The 17,367-nt window shown below is 38.3% G+C and overlaps 1 protein-coding gene across 3 annotated transcripts in view; it reads left to right on the plus strand.

Moving 5' to 3' along the window:
* Nucleotides 1-16,365, plus strand: part of LOC133648187 (eukaryotic peptide chain release factor subunit 1) — a 17,294-nt gene extending 929 nt beyond the window's left edge. For all 3 annotated transcript variants that reach the window (XM_062044011.1, XM_062044013.1, XM_062044012.1), the window contains exons 3-11: nucleotides 5,304-5,479; nucleotides 8,004-8,143; nucleotides 8,228-8,366; nucleotides 8,546-8,736; nucleotides 11,917-12,046; nucleotides 12,161-12,334; nucleotides 12,438-12,502; nucleotides 12,571-12,718; nucleotides 15,390-16,365. In XM_062044011.1, the coding sequence (XP_061899995.1) occupies nucleotides 5,304-5,479; nucleotides 8,004-8,143; nucleotides 8,228-8,366; nucleotides 8,546-8,736; nucleotides 11,917-12,046; nucleotides 12,161-12,334; nucleotides 12,438-12,502; nucleotides 12,571-12,718; nucleotides 15,390-15,472 (1,246 nt within the window). In that variant the 3' untranslated portion in view covers nucleotides 15,473-16,365. The remainder of the gene's footprint in view (nucleotides 1-5,303; nucleotides 5,480-8,003; nucleotides 8,144-8,227; nucleotides 8,367-8,545; nucleotides 8,737-11,916; nucleotides 12,047-12,160; nucleotides 12,335-12,437; nucleotides 12,503-12,570; nucleotides 12,719-15,389) is intronic.
* The last annotated feature ends 1,002 nt before the right edge of the window (nucleotides 16,366-17,367 follow it).

A 17,367-nucleotide genomic window follows, 5' to 3' on the forward strand; every position in this document is an offset into this window, starting at 1 on the left:
ATTCAGCCGCTAGCGATGCTAATGACACCCGTTATAGACGTCATATTTGCGGGGAGGCCGCCATGGAGGGCTCCAGCGAGAAAGCACGTTGGTGTGAACGGGAGGCAGGTTAGCTCACGGCTAACCCCGATCCACTTGCATTTGATTATGTGACGTTGGAAATTTACCCCAAACGCCCGTCTAACCTCATTTAATGGCGTCATTAATAACGCCGGCGTTTAGTAATGATCAAAATGAAGCTAATGTAGATCGAGTGCAGCTGAGAGGCTCCAGCGACCCCGAAAGGGACAAGCGGTAGAAAATGGATGGATGGATTATAAGGTTATGTCTACACTAACCCGGATAACCCCTTAAACGAATAATAATTTAGCCTAAGCCCCCGTTTCAGCCACACTAAACATGCATGAATTGAATATGTTGTCTGTCTATCTGTGTTGTCCCTGCCATGAGGTGGGGACTTGTCCAGGGTGTACCCCGCCTTCCGCCCATGTGCAGCTGAGATAGGCTCCAGCACCCCACGCGACCCCGAAAGGGACAAGAGGTAGAAAATGGATGGATGGATGATTAACGTGGACCCCGACTTAAACAAGTTGAAAAACTTATTGGGGTGTTACCATTTAGTGGTCAATTGTACGGAATATGTACTGTACTGTGCAATCTACTAATAAAAGTATCAATCAAAATGCATTCTCTGGCACTTGTAATGTAGATCCTGACGTTTGGAGGCAGGTTAGCTCACGGTTAACCCCGATCCACTTGCATTTGATTATGTGACGTTGGAAATTATTTACCCCAAACGCCCGTCTAATCTCATTTTATGGCGTCATTAACGCCGGCGTTTAGTAATGATCAAAATGAAGCTAATGTAGATCGAATGCAGCTGAGAGGCTCCAGCGACAACTTGTCCCGAAAGGGACAAGTGGTAGAAAATGGATGGATTATAAGGCTATGTCTACACTAAGCCGGATAACCCCTTAAGAGCAGTGGTTCTTAACCTTGTTGGAGGTACCGAACCCCACCAGTTTCATATGCGCATTCACCGAACCCTTTAGTGAAAAATAAAAGAAAAAATATTTCAGATTCAAGACAGTTATATGTTTTTCTGTAACACTTTAGTATGGGGAACATATTCTAAGTAACAAAGACTTAATGTAGAGTTATTTGGTTAGGGTCAGGGTTAGAGGGTTAGGGTTATAATAAGGCCATGCCGAATAAGGCATTAATAAGTACTTAATAATGACTAGTTAAGAGCCAATATGTTACTAATTTGCATGTTAATAAGCAACTAATTAATGGTGAATATGTTCCCCATACTAAAGTGTTACCATGTTTTTTTACTGGTGCACAAAATGAAGCGTGCATGAACATCACCTTGTTCAAACAACAAAACCAACACAGTGCATAAACTCACAACAAATGACACACCTGCAAATCAGTCTGACTTCTGCTGTTGCCGTATCCGTAATACGCCGATGGGGAGAAGTTTTTATTTACACGATGAGTTGGGTGTGTCTTGACCTCCGCCGAACTCCTGAGCCAGACTCACCTAACCCCTAGGGTTCGATCGACCCCAGGTTAAGAACCACTGGTCTACACTAAGCCTAATAACCCCTTAAACGAATAATTATCTAGCCTAAGCCCCGTTTCAGCCACACTAAACATGCATGGATTGAATATGTTGTCTGTCTATCTGTGTTGGCCCTGCGATGAGGTGGCGACTTGTCCAGGGTGTACCCCACCTTCCGCCCATGTGCAGCTGAGATAGTCTCCAGCACCCCCCCGGGACCCCGAAAGGGACAAGCGGTAGAAATGGATGGATGGATGATTAACGTGGACCCCGACTTAAACAAGTTGAAAAACTTATTGGGGTGTTACCAATTAGTGGTCAATTGTACGGAATATGTACTGTACTGTGCAATCTACTAATACAAGTTTCAGTCAATCAATCAAAATGCATTCTCCGGCACTTGTAATGTAGCTCCTGACGTTTGGATTCTAAGGCTACCGAAATTTTCGGACTATAAGTCGCAGTTTTTTTCATAGTTTGGCCGGGGGTGCGACTTATACTCAGGAGCGACTTATGTGTGAAATTATTAACACATTACCGTAAAATATCAAATAATATTATTGATCTCATTTACGTAAGAGACTAGACGTATAAGATTTCATGGGATTTAGCGATTAGGAGTGACAGATTGTTTGGTAAACGTATAGCATGTTCTATATGTTATAGTTATTTGAATGACTCTTACCATAATATGTTACGTTAACATACCAGGCACGTTCTCAGTTGGTTATTTATGCCTCATATAACGTACACTTATTCAGCCTGTTGTTCACTATTCTTTATTTATTTGAAATTGCCTTTAAAATGTCTATTCTTGGTGTTGGCTTTTATCAAATACATTTCCCCAAAAAATGCGACTTATATCCAGTGCGACTTGTATATGGTTTTTTCCTTCTTTATTATGCATTTTTGGCCGGTACGACTTATACTCCGAAAAATACGGTATGTCTACACTAAGCCGGATAACCCCTTAAACGAATAATTATTTAGCCTAAGCCCCGTTTCAGCCACACTAAACATGCATGAATTGATCAACGTGGACCCCGACTTAAACACGTTGAAAAACGTATTCTGGTGTTGCCATTTAGTGGTCAATTGTACGGAATATGTACTGTACTGTGCAATCTACTAATAAAAGTATCAATCAATCAAAATGCGTTCTCCGGCACTTGTAATGTAGATCCTGACGTTTGGATTCTAAGGCTATGTCTACACTAAGTCGTTTAACCCCTTAAACGATTAATTATTTAGCCTAAGCCCCATTTCTGCCACACTAAACCAGCGTTTAAGGTCCCCCTCCTCAGACAAATTTTTACACTGGTAAGCGCGCCGTGTATTTCTTGAATCTCCGGCACTTAGTATTTGAATTTTCAATCACTATGGACTGGACTCACAATATTATGCTAGACCCACTCGACGTCCATTGCACCGGTCGCCCTAGGGGAGGGTCCCCACATCTGCGGTCCTCTCCAAGGTTTCTCGTTGCCCCATTGGGTTGAGTTTTTCCTTGCCCTGATGTGGGATCTAAACCGAGGATGTCGTTGTGGCTTGTGCAGCCCTTTGAGACACTCGTGATTTAGGGCTTTATAAATAAACATTGATTGATTGATTTTCGTTATAGGCAATTCATTAAAAAAAACGCACTACTACGTTTGCTTTTTTTAAACATCATTGATTTCTACTCACTTTAGACTTCATGAGAGCCAAAAAACATAATAAAACATCACTTACTTGTAACAAGTCTGCTGTCATTAGGATGCCAACTGCTACGATGTTAATATATTCTGATTTAGATAAAGTATGATTCATATTCCTCCGAAGAAAAGTGTATTTTCTTTCATAGTATTTTCCTTTTAAGCAATTCATTAAAAAAAGCGCATCATTGTTTGCTTTTTTTCAACATCACTAATTTCTACTCACTGTAGACTTCATGAGAGCCAAAAAACATAATACAACATCACTTGCTGTAACAAGTCTGCTGTCATTAGGATGCCAACTGCTAGTATGTTAATATATTCTGATTTAGATAAAGTATGACTCATAATCTTCGCGAAGAAAAGGGGGGTGGAACCAAGTGTCTTTTCGTGTCGTTCTCGCCATTCTGGGTCTAAATTGGCTGTTAAAGTCCACCAGCTTGTTGGATTAGATAGTCATTCTTTTATCCAGGTGAGAGGCATGATTTATGGTCTAGAATAAAGTTTGACGAGGAAGCAGCTCATCAGTTGATCATGCCAACATTGGCAGTTTGTCTGAGTTAGCGCTTATGATAACAATATCACTAATACTTGGTTAATATTCAAGTTATGAAATGTAAATTGAGTATTGTTGGCAGTTTTTATTGGATTTTATGAGCGGAATAGAAGACCTCGCATTTGCTCTGCTTTAAGCGGACATTAATGTACCTTTATTTACGAGTTAAAACGCATTAAAAACAAATACATTTGTCATGTCTTTCATAATGATTGTGAACGATAGGCAAAATTCCCAAAAAGTGCTGGGAATTTTACAGAGAAAGTGAAGATGACACATTTGACTTTTGACACTATATGATGCCATCAGTAGGCGAGTCATTGTGACATCTACATAAGTGTAAACTATAAGTTAAAGCTATGTGTCGCTGCTTCCGGTTTTCATGCATTTTTTAACAAATTATAACGAAGGCAGGCCTTGTACCGTAATTTCCGGACTATAAGCCGCTACTTTTTCCCCTCGTTCTGGTCCCTGCGGCTTATACAAGGGTGCGGCTTATTTACGGCCTGTTCTTCTCCGACACCGACGAAGAGGATTTCGGTGGTTTTAGTACGCAGGAGGAAGACGATGACACAATGATTAAAGACTGAGTTTCCATATACCGGTAGGCTGGTTATTTTGATAACGTACAGGCGAGCACTTTGTATTACTTTGCACCGTTGTATTATTTGTACTCTGCACGAATGCTGTTCGCCATGTCAAAGATGTGAAAGTTTGATTGAATGATTGAAAGATTTATTGTTAATAAATGGGACGCTTTGCGTTCCCAAACAGTCATCGGGACGCTTTGCGTTCCCAAACAGTCATCTCTGTCCCGACAATCCCCTCCATGGTAGCAGGAACCCCTATATACTACGCTAATTACACATCAAAACCCTGCGGCTTATAGTCGGGTGCGGCTTATATATGGAGCAATCTGTATTTTCCCCTAAATTTAGCTGGTGCGGCTTATAGTCAGGTGCGGCTTATAGTCCGGAAATTACGGTAACTCTGTTTCACAACATATATACATATCTGCTTAGCTCGAGACGTAGCAAGAAATATATAAAAAGTGCCTGAAAAATATTTATTGGCATTGACCATTGTATGCATCATACAATAATATAAAACATGTAAAGCGACTTTGGGTACTTAAAAAACCGCTGTATAAATCCTGGGTATTATTATTATTATTATTAAAATGTTGGGTAATTTCATTGACTAAAACTATATCAATTTAGATGACATTTTTTTAATCAAAACAAACATTTTCGACAAAGGCTAAAACTAAATTAAAAACTGCTGTCAAAATTAACACGGATAGAGAGGCACTTTTTTACATGGTTGATAGTCCTCAGTGCACGTGTGATTGGGTATTATCTCATGGTTAAGCTGTTGTTTATAGCCTAGCTGTTGTAAACCAGTACCATTATGTGGTTATTGGATTCAGTATCTTCCTGTTTGAATGTTGGCCTGTATACTAACTTTAATTCACCGCTCTATTTAGTAATGGCACCAGCATGATCTCCCTGATCATCCCACCTAAGGACCAGATTTCTAGAGTGGCCAAAATGTTGGCGGACGAGTTTGGCACCGCCTCCAACATCAAGAGTCGAGTCAACAGACTCTCCGTACTCGGGGCCATCACCTCTGTACAGCAAAGACTAAAACTGTACAACAAGGGTAGGTGAATAATAAACCCAACACCCTATCTGCCCCTCTTGAGAGTGTTAAATATATACTTCAAGCAAATGGAAATGCAACGTTACACTGGTCCAAGTGGGTCCTCTAGATGTTAATTACAAAAATACATGACTACATTGATGAAAATTACGTTATCATGGTGTTTTGTAAGAATTAATCACATTATACCTTAGGGCTTGTGATATGTAATGAGTTTCTTATACTTACAATTCATGAATTGCTTATCTAATCTATTCAGAATTTGAGTCAGGTGTCATAAAACGAGAGAGGCTAGCAAGTTTTTCTCTGCTCATGTTTGTTTTCACTAAGCGTATGTATGCACAGGGTGACCCGTCGTGTTAAAGTACCAGTATAATGGAAAAATAAGTTGCCACTGTATTAAAGCTATTATCATATATATCTGATTTATGACCCAAAATACTTACAAGGTGTGCCAGTAAATCGATATGATCAAAATAGTATCAATCTCACGGAGATTCCCGAGCCATTTTGAGTCGATAATGAGTAAGCCAGTCACATGATCCGTGACTGAGAGGAAGGAACCACAGATCTTTCGCATTATTGCCAATGCTAATCAAGCAGTCTTTGTGAGAGCCAACAACGATTACTTTGGGGAAAAAATAAGATCCAGAACCTAATATTTTTGAGCCCGAACACAAGGAGGATGAGCAATATGTTTTAGAAGCTGAGAGCTAATCGGATGCAGCTTTATTTAAACACTATAGTATCAGCAGCATTGCTTGGTGGTTAACACACAAACTAACAATAATAACACAAACACCGTACAATTTTTGTTCTTACTGGGATGCTGACCGACGGGACGCTCACACAATCCCGTATAGATGAAGAATCAATTGCAATCCTCACAAAGGGTTAAAAAAAAGGTGGCTGACACAAACCTTTTTTTGCCATCTTGGTGGATGTCAAAGTCGACCAGCTCGTCGGTCCATGGTCACATTTGTCTACCACTAGGTGAGAAATGCATGAATTAAAATCCAGAATTAATTTTTACCAAATTTGACACAAGGCAAAAACAGCCGCCGGCTCGGTGTGTCAACAATAGCAACGTAAGCTAGCATTAGCTCACTGCTATTTGTGTGTCGCTAAAATAGTTTGTCTGTGTTAGCGCTTATAATAACAATATGGCGCACATTTGGTTAATTTTCAGGTCACGACATGTAAATGGAGTACTGTTGGTGGGTTCTGGATGTTTTTAGAGGGTTTTATGGGCGCAATAGAGGAGCTTTGGTCTGTTGACTCAATTATTAGCTATTTATTTACGATATCGAATGCATAAAATAAGCCAAACACGTGTTCTTGTCTCACATAAGGATTGTGAATGACAAACGGCACATTTGTTTTCCAATTTTGGCATATTTCCAGTATGACTGATCTGTCGAGAGTGCAGGAGCATTGCTCTCGTGATGTCATTTGACCCCGAATCTACAGAAATTGCCTAAGATATTCGGAGCGGATTATTCAAGATGACCCACTGAATTTGTGGCATTTTGTAATGTTCGGACGGTAGTTTCACATACTTTGCGGATTGTAAATACAATTGGATATGGTTTATTGGATAATATTAATTAGAGATGTCCGATAATATCGGCCTGCCGATATTATCGTCCGATAAATGCTTTAAAATGTAATATTGGAAAATATCGTTTTTTTTATTATCGGTATCGTTTTTTTGTTTTTTGTTTTTTTTAATTAAATCAACATAAAAAACACAAGATACACTTACAATTAGTGCACCAACCCAAAAAAACTCCCTCCCCCATTTACACTCATTCACACAAAAGGGTTGTTTCTTTCTGTTATTAATATTCTGCTTCCTACATTATATATCAATATATATCAATACAGTCTGCAAGGGATACAGTCCGTAAGCACACATGATTGTGCGTGCTGCTGCTCCACTAATAATACTAACCTTTAACAGTTAATTTTACTCATTTTCATTCATTACTAGATTCTATGTAACTGTTTTTATATTGTTTTACTTTCTTTTTTTATTCAAGAAAATGTTTTTAATTTATTTATCTTATTTTACTTTATTAATTAAAAAAAAAAACCTTATCTTCACCATACCTGGTTGTCCAAATTAGGCATAATAATGTGTTAATTCCACGACTGTATATATTGATATCGGTATCGGTAATAAAAGAGTTGGACAATATCGGATATCGGCAAAAAGCCATTATCGGACATCCCTAATATTAATTATACAATGTCAACTTGTTTTTACATTATACTGGTACTTTAAGACAGAGTACTGAGCAACTCTTAACATGCTGATCAAAGTTTTGCCGTGTTTCTTTGCATTTCAGTTAGTTTAAAAAAATACTTTTGAAGTGTGTTATTAACCCTATAAAAAACACTCCCCACATCATCCAAAATGAAAAATGTTATGACATATGTGTGAGACAATTCCAGTTAAGACATCAAATATGCTGTCTTTATTCAAATGTCATGGTATTTTATTTCCCATTTTTCTCTACAGTGCCACCTAATGGCTTAGTGGTGTACTGTGGTACCATCGTTACTGACGAAGGGAAAGAGAAAAAAGTTAATATCGACTTTGAGCCTTTTAAACCAATCAACACCTCCCTGTATCTCTGTGACAACAAGTTCCATACTGAGGTAAGCACATTTTCATGCTCATTTTCATTGGACGCCATTGTTTTAATGTTTCAATCTGTCTCACGTGGTTTCTTGTTAAAACAGGCATTGACAGCCCTGCTTTCTGATGACAGCAAGTTTGGTTTCATCGTGATTGATGGTAGTGGGGCGCTATTCGGCACACTGCAGGGGAACACCAGAGAAGTGCTGCACAAGTTTACTGTGGACCTACCCAAGAAGCACGGTACTACACCACAAATACAACACATCAGATTTTTTATTTGTATTACATTTGCTATACTCCCTCGGGCATAATCATATGAATTAAACCTAACTTTGTTACTTCGATGCTATTAGTCCTCCCCGATGCTATTAGTCCTCCCCTCAACCCGTCTGAATGATTCTCCTTCATCCTTGTTCCAGGCAGAGGAGGACAGTCTGCTCTGCGTTTTGCTCGTCTAAGAATGGAGAAGAGACACAACTATGTGAGGAAAGTGGCCGAAACAGCTGTCCAGCTCTTTGTGTCAAACGACAAAGTCAATGTGGCAGGAATGGTTCTGGCTGGTTCCGCCGATTTCAAGACTGAGCTCAGTCAGTCCGACATGTTTGACCCAGTAAGTGTCGACTCTATAGTGTCCGTCAGGTTTTCCTTGATGACCAAGAAAGGGTGACATGGTTTGTTATGCAGTATATATGACTCTAGTCACTTGTTCATTTGGGAGGAGCACACAGACGTATAATTTAATTAATGCACGCACTCCTCCATATGCGATACAGACAGCAGATGAGATATTGTAAACAGTGACCATGTATAGACAGTTTTAATCGATATATTAATTTATATTCCTTATATTCAACTACATTGATATGTGCTCGGCAAGTTTGCCTTCCGAAATATAGGTATTGATCCAACATGGTTTTAAAAATAAATCGATGAATTTTATCGATACTAGAAAAAGGAACGGCAGACTTTATATGAAGTTTAACACTCTTGATAAGGACGTTAAACATCATTCATCTTCTGTCTGTCGAAACAAGAATAACAGATAGCTATGGTGGCTGAGAAAGGTCACTCCAGATGCAAACGCCGCAAGGCAATATCAATTACAACACAACAACTTTCAGCCACAACACGATTGCAAAAGTAATAACAAATACAAAATGCCACAACCCAATAATATAGAGCAGGGGTCACCAACGCGGTGCCCGCGGGCACCAGGTAGCCCGTAAGGACCAGATGAGTAGCCCGCTGGCCTGTTCTAAAAATAGCTCAAATATCAGCACTTACCAGTGAGCTGCCTCTATTTTTTAAATTTTATTTATTTACTAGCAAGCTGGTCTCGCTTTTCCGACATTTTTAATTCTAAGAGAGACAAAACTCAAATAGAATTTGAAAATCCAAGAAAATATTTTAAAGACTTGGTCTTCACTTGTTTAAATACATTCATAAATGTTTTTACTTTGCTTCTTATAACTTTCAGAAAGACAATTTTAGAGAAAAAATACAACCTTAAAAATGATTTTAGGATTTTTAAACACATATACCTTTTTACCTTTTAAATTCCTTCCTCTTCTTTCCTGACAATTTAAATCAATGTTCAAGTAAATGTATTTTTTTTATTGCAAAGAATAATAAATACATTTTAATTTAATTCTTCATTTTAGCTTCTGGTTTTTCGACGAATAATATTTGTGAAATATTTCTTCAAACTTATTATGATTAAAATTCAAAAAAATTATTCTGGCAAATCTAGAAAATCTGTAGAATCAAATTTAAATCTTATTTCAAAGTCTTTTGAATTTCTTTTAAAATTTTTGTTCTGGAAAATCTAGAAGAAATAATGATTTGTCTTTGTTAGAAATATAGCTTGGTCCAATTTGTTATATATTCTAACAAAGTGCAGATTGGATTTTAACCTATTTAAAACATGTCATCAAAATTCTAAAATTAATCTTAATCAGGAAAAATGACTAATGATGTTCCATAAATTCTTTTTTACATTTTTTCAAAAAGATTCGAATTAGCTAGTTTTTCTCTTCTTTTTCTCGGTTGAATTTTGAATTTTAAAGAGTCGAAATTGAAGATGAATTATTTCAAAATTTAATTGTCATTTTTTTCGTGTTTTCTCCTCTTTTAAACCGTTCAATTAAGTGTAAATATCATTAATTATTAATAATAACATAGAGTTAAAGGTAAATTGAGCAAATTGGCTATTTCTGGCAATTTATTTAAGTGTGTATCAAACTGGTAGCCCTTCGCATTAATCAGTACCCAAGAAGTAGCTCTTGGTTTCAAAAAGGTTGGTTACCCCTGATATAGAGCAACAACACAACTTTAAGCAACAAAGGACGCGACTGAAGTTACGACGACGGACCGATTTCCTGAACATAGTATATTAGTATTATTGAAAGAGCAAAACAAAGTTATTTATGACTGCAAAAGTGGTCACACTCCACTTACTTTTCCAACTTAGTTCATTACACATTTTGTCTCAAGAAAGTTAAAGTTAAAGTACCACTGATAGATGACCTATCCCCCTTGGTCCACCCCCTGGGAAGTGAGGGGAGCAATGAGCTGAGGGAATCATTTTGGTCATTTAACCCCCAATTCCAACCCTTGATGCTGAGTGCCAAGCAAGGAGGTAATGGGTCTCATTTTTATAGTCTTTGGTATGACTCGGCCGGGGTTTGAACTCGCAACCTACCGATCTCAGGGCGGACACTCTAACCACTAGGCCACTGAGCAAGTCGGTGAGTCGTCGAAAGTTGTCGACTGTCACTTCAATTCCGTCCTTAAGTTGTCGAGTTTTGGCTTATAGTTTTTTATTGTGTTGTGGCGTTTGTATTTGTTGTAGCTTTAGCAATCTTGCAATAGCTAAAATTTTGTGTTGTGGCTTCATGTTCTTGTGTTTGTTTTTGTTGTGACTTCTTTCTGTTACTGTAGCTGTTCATGAAAATGAGAGTAGTAACCGGTCAAACCACTGGTTGGTTGCGCTTCATTTTTTATATTAATTTATTTTGTATTTGTATTATTTCTATGTAAAAAAAACAACAGCAAAAGTAGCAGGTAAACGTGTTAATTCAACCTGAAGATATGTTGGTTGCACTTTATTTTTGATACCAATATTGTATTAGTTATGTTGAAAAACAAAAGCAGAATTTGCAGGAAAATCTACTGTTAAATGTTAGTTACTGGAATTTTATTGAGCATTTCTTGAATATTAAAAGAGTAGAAATTCATAATTATTTTTGTTAATTATAACATGATACTAATTAATAATGATTATAATTTAGTTATAAGTAATTATAATAACAATTCATTTATAAATAATTCCCCTACAAAAAATAACAGGAAAGCAGTAAACTTAACCTGTAGTGTCCAGTATCCAATATTTATTTCAGTCACACAGGTTGATATATAAATTTTTGGCTAAAAAGTTACTGAATTGATTTCAACTCGCTAAATTGTTCCGGATCGTATCGTTCTGAAAATATAACCACACATTCTGAATCGAATCATTGTTAAACAAATCGTTACACCTCTACATGCTATGTAAATAAGATAAGGCTATTTAGTGTGTTTATACCAATGTATAGATCTGTTTCATATGAAAGGCACCCTTATGTTAACCTTCTTGGAAGGGTGGTTTGCCTGCCACACCCCCACCCCTCTTATAATGGTAGAGCAAACACTGCATTGGAGGGCCTAAGATCGAAATTGAATCACCATCACCTAAATGCATAATATGCTATTCATTTGTGTATAACCACAATCTGTTTATTATCATTAACAGAGGTTACAAGCCAAGGTTCTGAAGTTGGTAGACATTTCCTATGGTGGAGAAAATGGTTTTAACCAGGCAATTGAGCTCTCTGCAGAGGTTCTCTCCAATGTCAAGTTCATCCAAGAAAAGAAGCTAATAGGTAGGTGGTTTGGTTAACACAGTAGAGTGACTTTAAGAACTTTTAATGAGAGCCGTAGAGTTGTTCTGATGGAGAAAATGTGTATTTATAATCCTCTCTATTGTGGCTCTCCAGGTCGATACTTTGATGAGATCAGTCAGGACACCGGGAAATACTGCTTTGGTGTGGAGGACACACTCAAAGCCTTGGAGATGGGAGCTGTGGAGATCCTCATAGTCTACGAGAACTTAGACACCATGCGTTACATTTTACGTGTGCATGGGGCCGAGAGCAACGGAGCTGAGAACGGTGCACAGGCTAATTATGCCATAGATCACCTAATTATAATAACAACAATGCCACATATTATCGTAGAGCCAAAATGCTCAATGGTGTTTTGTTTGGTTCCTAGATGAGAAGACTTTGTACCTAACACCAGAGCAAGAGAAAGACAAGTCTCATTTCACAGATAAGGAGGTAAGAAGTACACCGATAGACGGCAGTTAAGTTGTCCTAAGTTTATCTGACTTTGATTGTGTTGAAAGACGGGGCAAGAACACGAACTGATCGAGAGCATGCCACTGCTGGAGTGGTTTGCCAACAACTACAAAAAATTTGGGGCCACGCTGGAGATAGTCACAGACAAGAGCCAAGAAGGATCCCAGTTTGTCAAGGGCTTTGGAGGCATTGGGGGTGAGCAGTGCAAGAGTGTATTTTTACATTTTGTATAAATGGTTACTAAAATGAGGGTGTGGTATATAGAAAAGGTTGGCAGTCAATTATAATATTTACCTGAGGTTAGGGGTGCAACAATAATCAGGAATATTGATAACTGCAGTAACATTCCAGACAGTATTACCGTTTAAAATGTAAATGATTAAAAAACCAATATTGATAGCTGCACTTTGATCAACTCACTTAAATGCGAACATGAAAACAAGAGGTCAAAACATATTTCCCCATTAGGAACCAACATACCCAAATCTAAACTTATACAAACACATGGGTGTTTGAGCAACTAAGATAATCAATTGTGCATATTGAACCTATAGGCTGTGCTGTCTCTCAGAGGCTGTAATCCGAGGAAAAGAGACAGACATTCAAGGGCTGCTTAACAGAGTAAGACACAATGCCCGCCAGAAATAGGAAATAATACTAATAGATTTTATTTGTTACGCACTTTCATTGAAATATATCTCAAACTGCTGCAGTACAAACCAATATTTAAAACAATAAAAGCTTTTAAAAAGCCGTTAAAACTGAAAAATACTATCAGTGAAGCATAAAAAACACAACCCATGCAAAATAGTGGTTTTTAACAGAAGGTCTTTTTTTAGCAATAAAAAAAAAGAAGAAAAACAAATGATTTCAGTGTGTGTGTATAAGTACTTTTTTAGCACACATTATGCAATAATAAGGATAATCGTGATAATTTTGGTCAGGATAACCATGCTATGAAATTTTCATATGATTATATCTGTACCTGAAGTATATCCTAAATTGGGAAAATGTGTGGAAAACTCATTTCTATTAATCCTCAAGGGACAAAGGCTGACTTTTTTCAGTAAATTGTTACTGTATTTTTGACCATGCGCATCAGTCTCCCCACGCTAAAAGACGTCACGCGCAGGCGTCCTCCCGAATGGGAACCCATCCATTCTGAGGACAGTCATACTAGACTACGAGTGACTGCCGATGAATTTATGTTGTGTGATGTTTCATAAGAAGGTTTTTTTCAATTTCAATGTCCAATTCTTTTACGGCTTTAACTAGTAGCTAGTCGATAATACCTCAAAGTCAAACAGGACCTATAAGTCCTGCATTTTTCAAAGGGCATAAAAATATTTTGGATTCATATTTTCTATTCCTTGTTTGGCTCAAATCTCTCAAATCAACTTCAGCCTAAAACAAAAAATATCAAACCTGTAGTGTTTTTGTATTTTTATTTGAACCCTCTGAAGGCCTTTTAAACAAATCCAGTCACAGTTGTCAATTAGTATACATTAGCATGACATTTGTTATTTTAATAATTTAAAGGCCTACTGAAATTAAATGTTTTTATTTAAACGGGAATAGCAGATCCATTCTATGTGTCATACTTGATCATTTCGCGATATTGCCATATTTTTGCTGAAAGGATTTAGTACAGAAAATCGACGATAAAGTTCGCAACTTTTGCTCGCTGATAAAAAAAAAAGCCTTGCCTGTACCGGAAGTAGCGTGACGTCACAAGCGGTAGTGCTGCTCACAATTCCCCGTTGTTTACAATGGAGCGAGAGAGATTCGGACCGAGAAAGTGACGATTACCCCATTAATTTGAGCGAGGATGAAAGATTCGTAGATGAGGAACGTTTCAGTGAAGGACTTGAGAGGCAGTGATGGACGTATCTTTTTTCGCTCTGACCGTAACTTAGGTACAAGCTGGCTCATTGGATTCCACACTCTCTCTTTTTTCTATTGTGGATCACAGATTTGTATTTTAAACCATCTCAGATACTATATCCTCTTGAAAATGAGAGTCGAGAACGCGAAATGGACATTCACAGTGACTGAACATGTAAATACACGATTAATAATTCAGCTTTGCGAAGCTAAAAAAATAGAAGCTAACCTGGCTACGTAGTCAACGTGATAGCAGCAGTCTCAAGTGCAGATAGAAACTAAATTTAAAAAAACCTGACTGGATGGATAGACGGAAGATCAATAATACTATTAAACCATGAACATGTAAATACAGGATTAATAATATTCCGCTTGGCGAAGCTAAAAAAAACAGACGCTAACCTAGCTGCGTAGCTAACTTAGATGCGGCGGCGGGCGTTGTACGCTTTTGACGACACCCCGGCCGCCATCAGAGTCTGCAAGAAACATATATTTCCCCAAAGTTACGTACGTCACATGCACATATCGACACGCACGTACGGGCAAGCGATCAAATGTTTGGAAGCCAAAGCTGTACTCACCGTAGTGCGTCTGTTATCCTGCTCAAAACACAACACAACCTCCTGGTGTTGGTGTTGCTGTAGTCCGCCGCTCCACCGATCGCACCTACAACTTTCTTATTTGCAGTCTCCATTGTCCATTAAACAAATTGCTCAATCGCTTTATTAACAAGCGGTAACTGGTTGTAGTTCAAAAAGTAACATGTATAAAATTTTTTGGTTTAGGATTGAAGTTTGAGAAATTTGAGCAAAAAAGGTCAAGAAAAATATGAATTCAAAAATGTTTAGGTATTTTATGTCTTGTTTGGCTTCACAGATAGTGAATTGAATATACTCACTCGGTTAAACTATCAACTGGTATTATGACAATTGTAACAGATTGTACAGATCTCGCATTGATTGACACAGTTGTCTCTTTCCAGGTATCTTGCGGTACAGGGTGGACTTCCAGGGCATGGAGTACCAAGGAGAGGACGACGAGTTCTTTGATTTGGATGACTACTAGGTAGTCGGGGACTGATATCGGGAGAGAAAAAACACAAAGGAAAGAATGAAGAAATAAGGAAAGAAAAATGCCACCTCTCTTGCAGCAAGTGAGGGGCTCAACTCTGTTGACCACATAATGACAGACAACTTCCAATTTACTTGTTGGCTACACAACGTTGTACATACATTTCATCTGTACACACATCGAAGTACATCACACAGGCTGAAGAGAACTTTCATCCAGAGAGGGAGAAAGCCTTTCCTGAATAAATCCCTGCCTTAGAGTGCTGGTTCCTTCCCCCAGTTGGATTGGACTTGACTCATTTTTGTTCCTTATCTCCCCCACTTTTCTCCATTTTGAATGAACACAACAGCAAGTTCCCAGATTAATTGCTGCCCTCAATCCTGTATGAATACGAACTTTGGAGTCCCCAAATATTAGAGAAAATGAATTTTCTTTTCCTCCCTGCCTCTTACCTCCCCTCAATGCTTTATCTTTTTTTTTTTTTTTTTTTTTTTTTTTTTCAGTTTTTTTTTACTGGCGACTGCTGCTGCTGTTGTATTTTATGAGAGTGGGGGATTTTTTTTACCTGGGTTTCTGTAGAGAAAGGGGGACAAAGTATTAAAATTTGAACTGCTGAAAACCATTGCTACCTCCTCATCTCCTGTGCTCTCAAACCTTCACCCTCAGTCCACCTGCCTCCTTTGAGAAAGTTGACTATCTCCTTGCTTTCCTGCCAGATGTGATGTATGCATGACTGCACAAAGTACTTGTGAGTTCTTTCCTTGATTCACAAAGATCCACATATTGTTTGAAAGCTAGCGTTTCCATTTTTTTTTTTTTAGCACAAATCAAAATCCTAGTACGTTTGATTTGCTTTACTACCAAAATTAAACCCCTCTCATTTTTGACTTCATCTCAACATATGTTCAACTAGTGATGTGTGTTTGTATTTGGGACTGTTTTGGCATAATTGTGGAGATTGATAATCTGGTTTCCTCCCACCTCCAAAGACATGCACCTGGAGATAGGTTGACACTAAATTGGCCCTAATGTGTGAATGTTGTCTGTATCTGTGTTGGCGACTTGTCCAGGGTGTACCCCGCCTTCCGCACGAATGCAGCTGAGATAGGCTCCAGCACCCCGCGACCCCGAACGGGACAAGCGGTAGAAAATGGATGGGAGGAAGACAAAAGAATACATTTGGAAACAAACTCTTAGTTGAATTAATGACATGATGAACATTGTGTATGACCCTAATTTAGCAACAGTTGTTAGAGTTAAACTACCGTATTTTTCGGACTATAAGTCGCTCCGGAGTATAAATCGCACCGGCCGAAACTGCATAATAAAGAAGGAAAAAAACATATAAGTTGCACTGGAGTATAAATCGCATTTTTTGTGGAAATTTATTTGATAAAAGCCAACACCAAGAATAGACATTTGAAAGGCAATTTAAAATAAGCAAAGAATAGTGAACAGGCTGAATAAGTGTACGTTATATGAGGTATAAATAACCAACTGAGAACGTGCCTGGTAACGTAACATAACAACCTACTCAGTGGCCTAGTGGTTAGAGTGTCCGCCCTGAGATCGGTATGGTTGTGAGTTCAAACCCCGGCCGAGTCATACCAAAGACTATAAAAATGGGACCCATTACCTCCCTGCTTGGCACTCAGCATCAAGGGTTGGAATTGGGGGTTAAATCACCAAAATTGATTCCCGGGCGCGGCCACCGCTGCTGCCCACTGCTCCCCTCACCTCCCAGGGGGTGAACAAGGGGATGGGTCAAATGCAGAGGACAAATTTCACTACACCTAGTGTGTATGTGACAATCATTGGTACTTTAACTTAACTTTAATAGTATGGTAAGAGTCATTCAAAAGAACATGCTATACGTTTACCAAACAATC

This window comes from Entelurus aequoreus, linkage group LG04 (assembly GCF_033978785.1).
Source record: "Entelurus aequoreus isolate RoL-2023_Sb linkage group LG04, RoL_Eaeq_v1.1, whole genome shotgun sequence".
NCBI lineage: Eukaryota > Metazoa > Chordata > Actinopteri > Syngnathiformes > Syngnathidae > Entelurus > Entelurus aequoreus.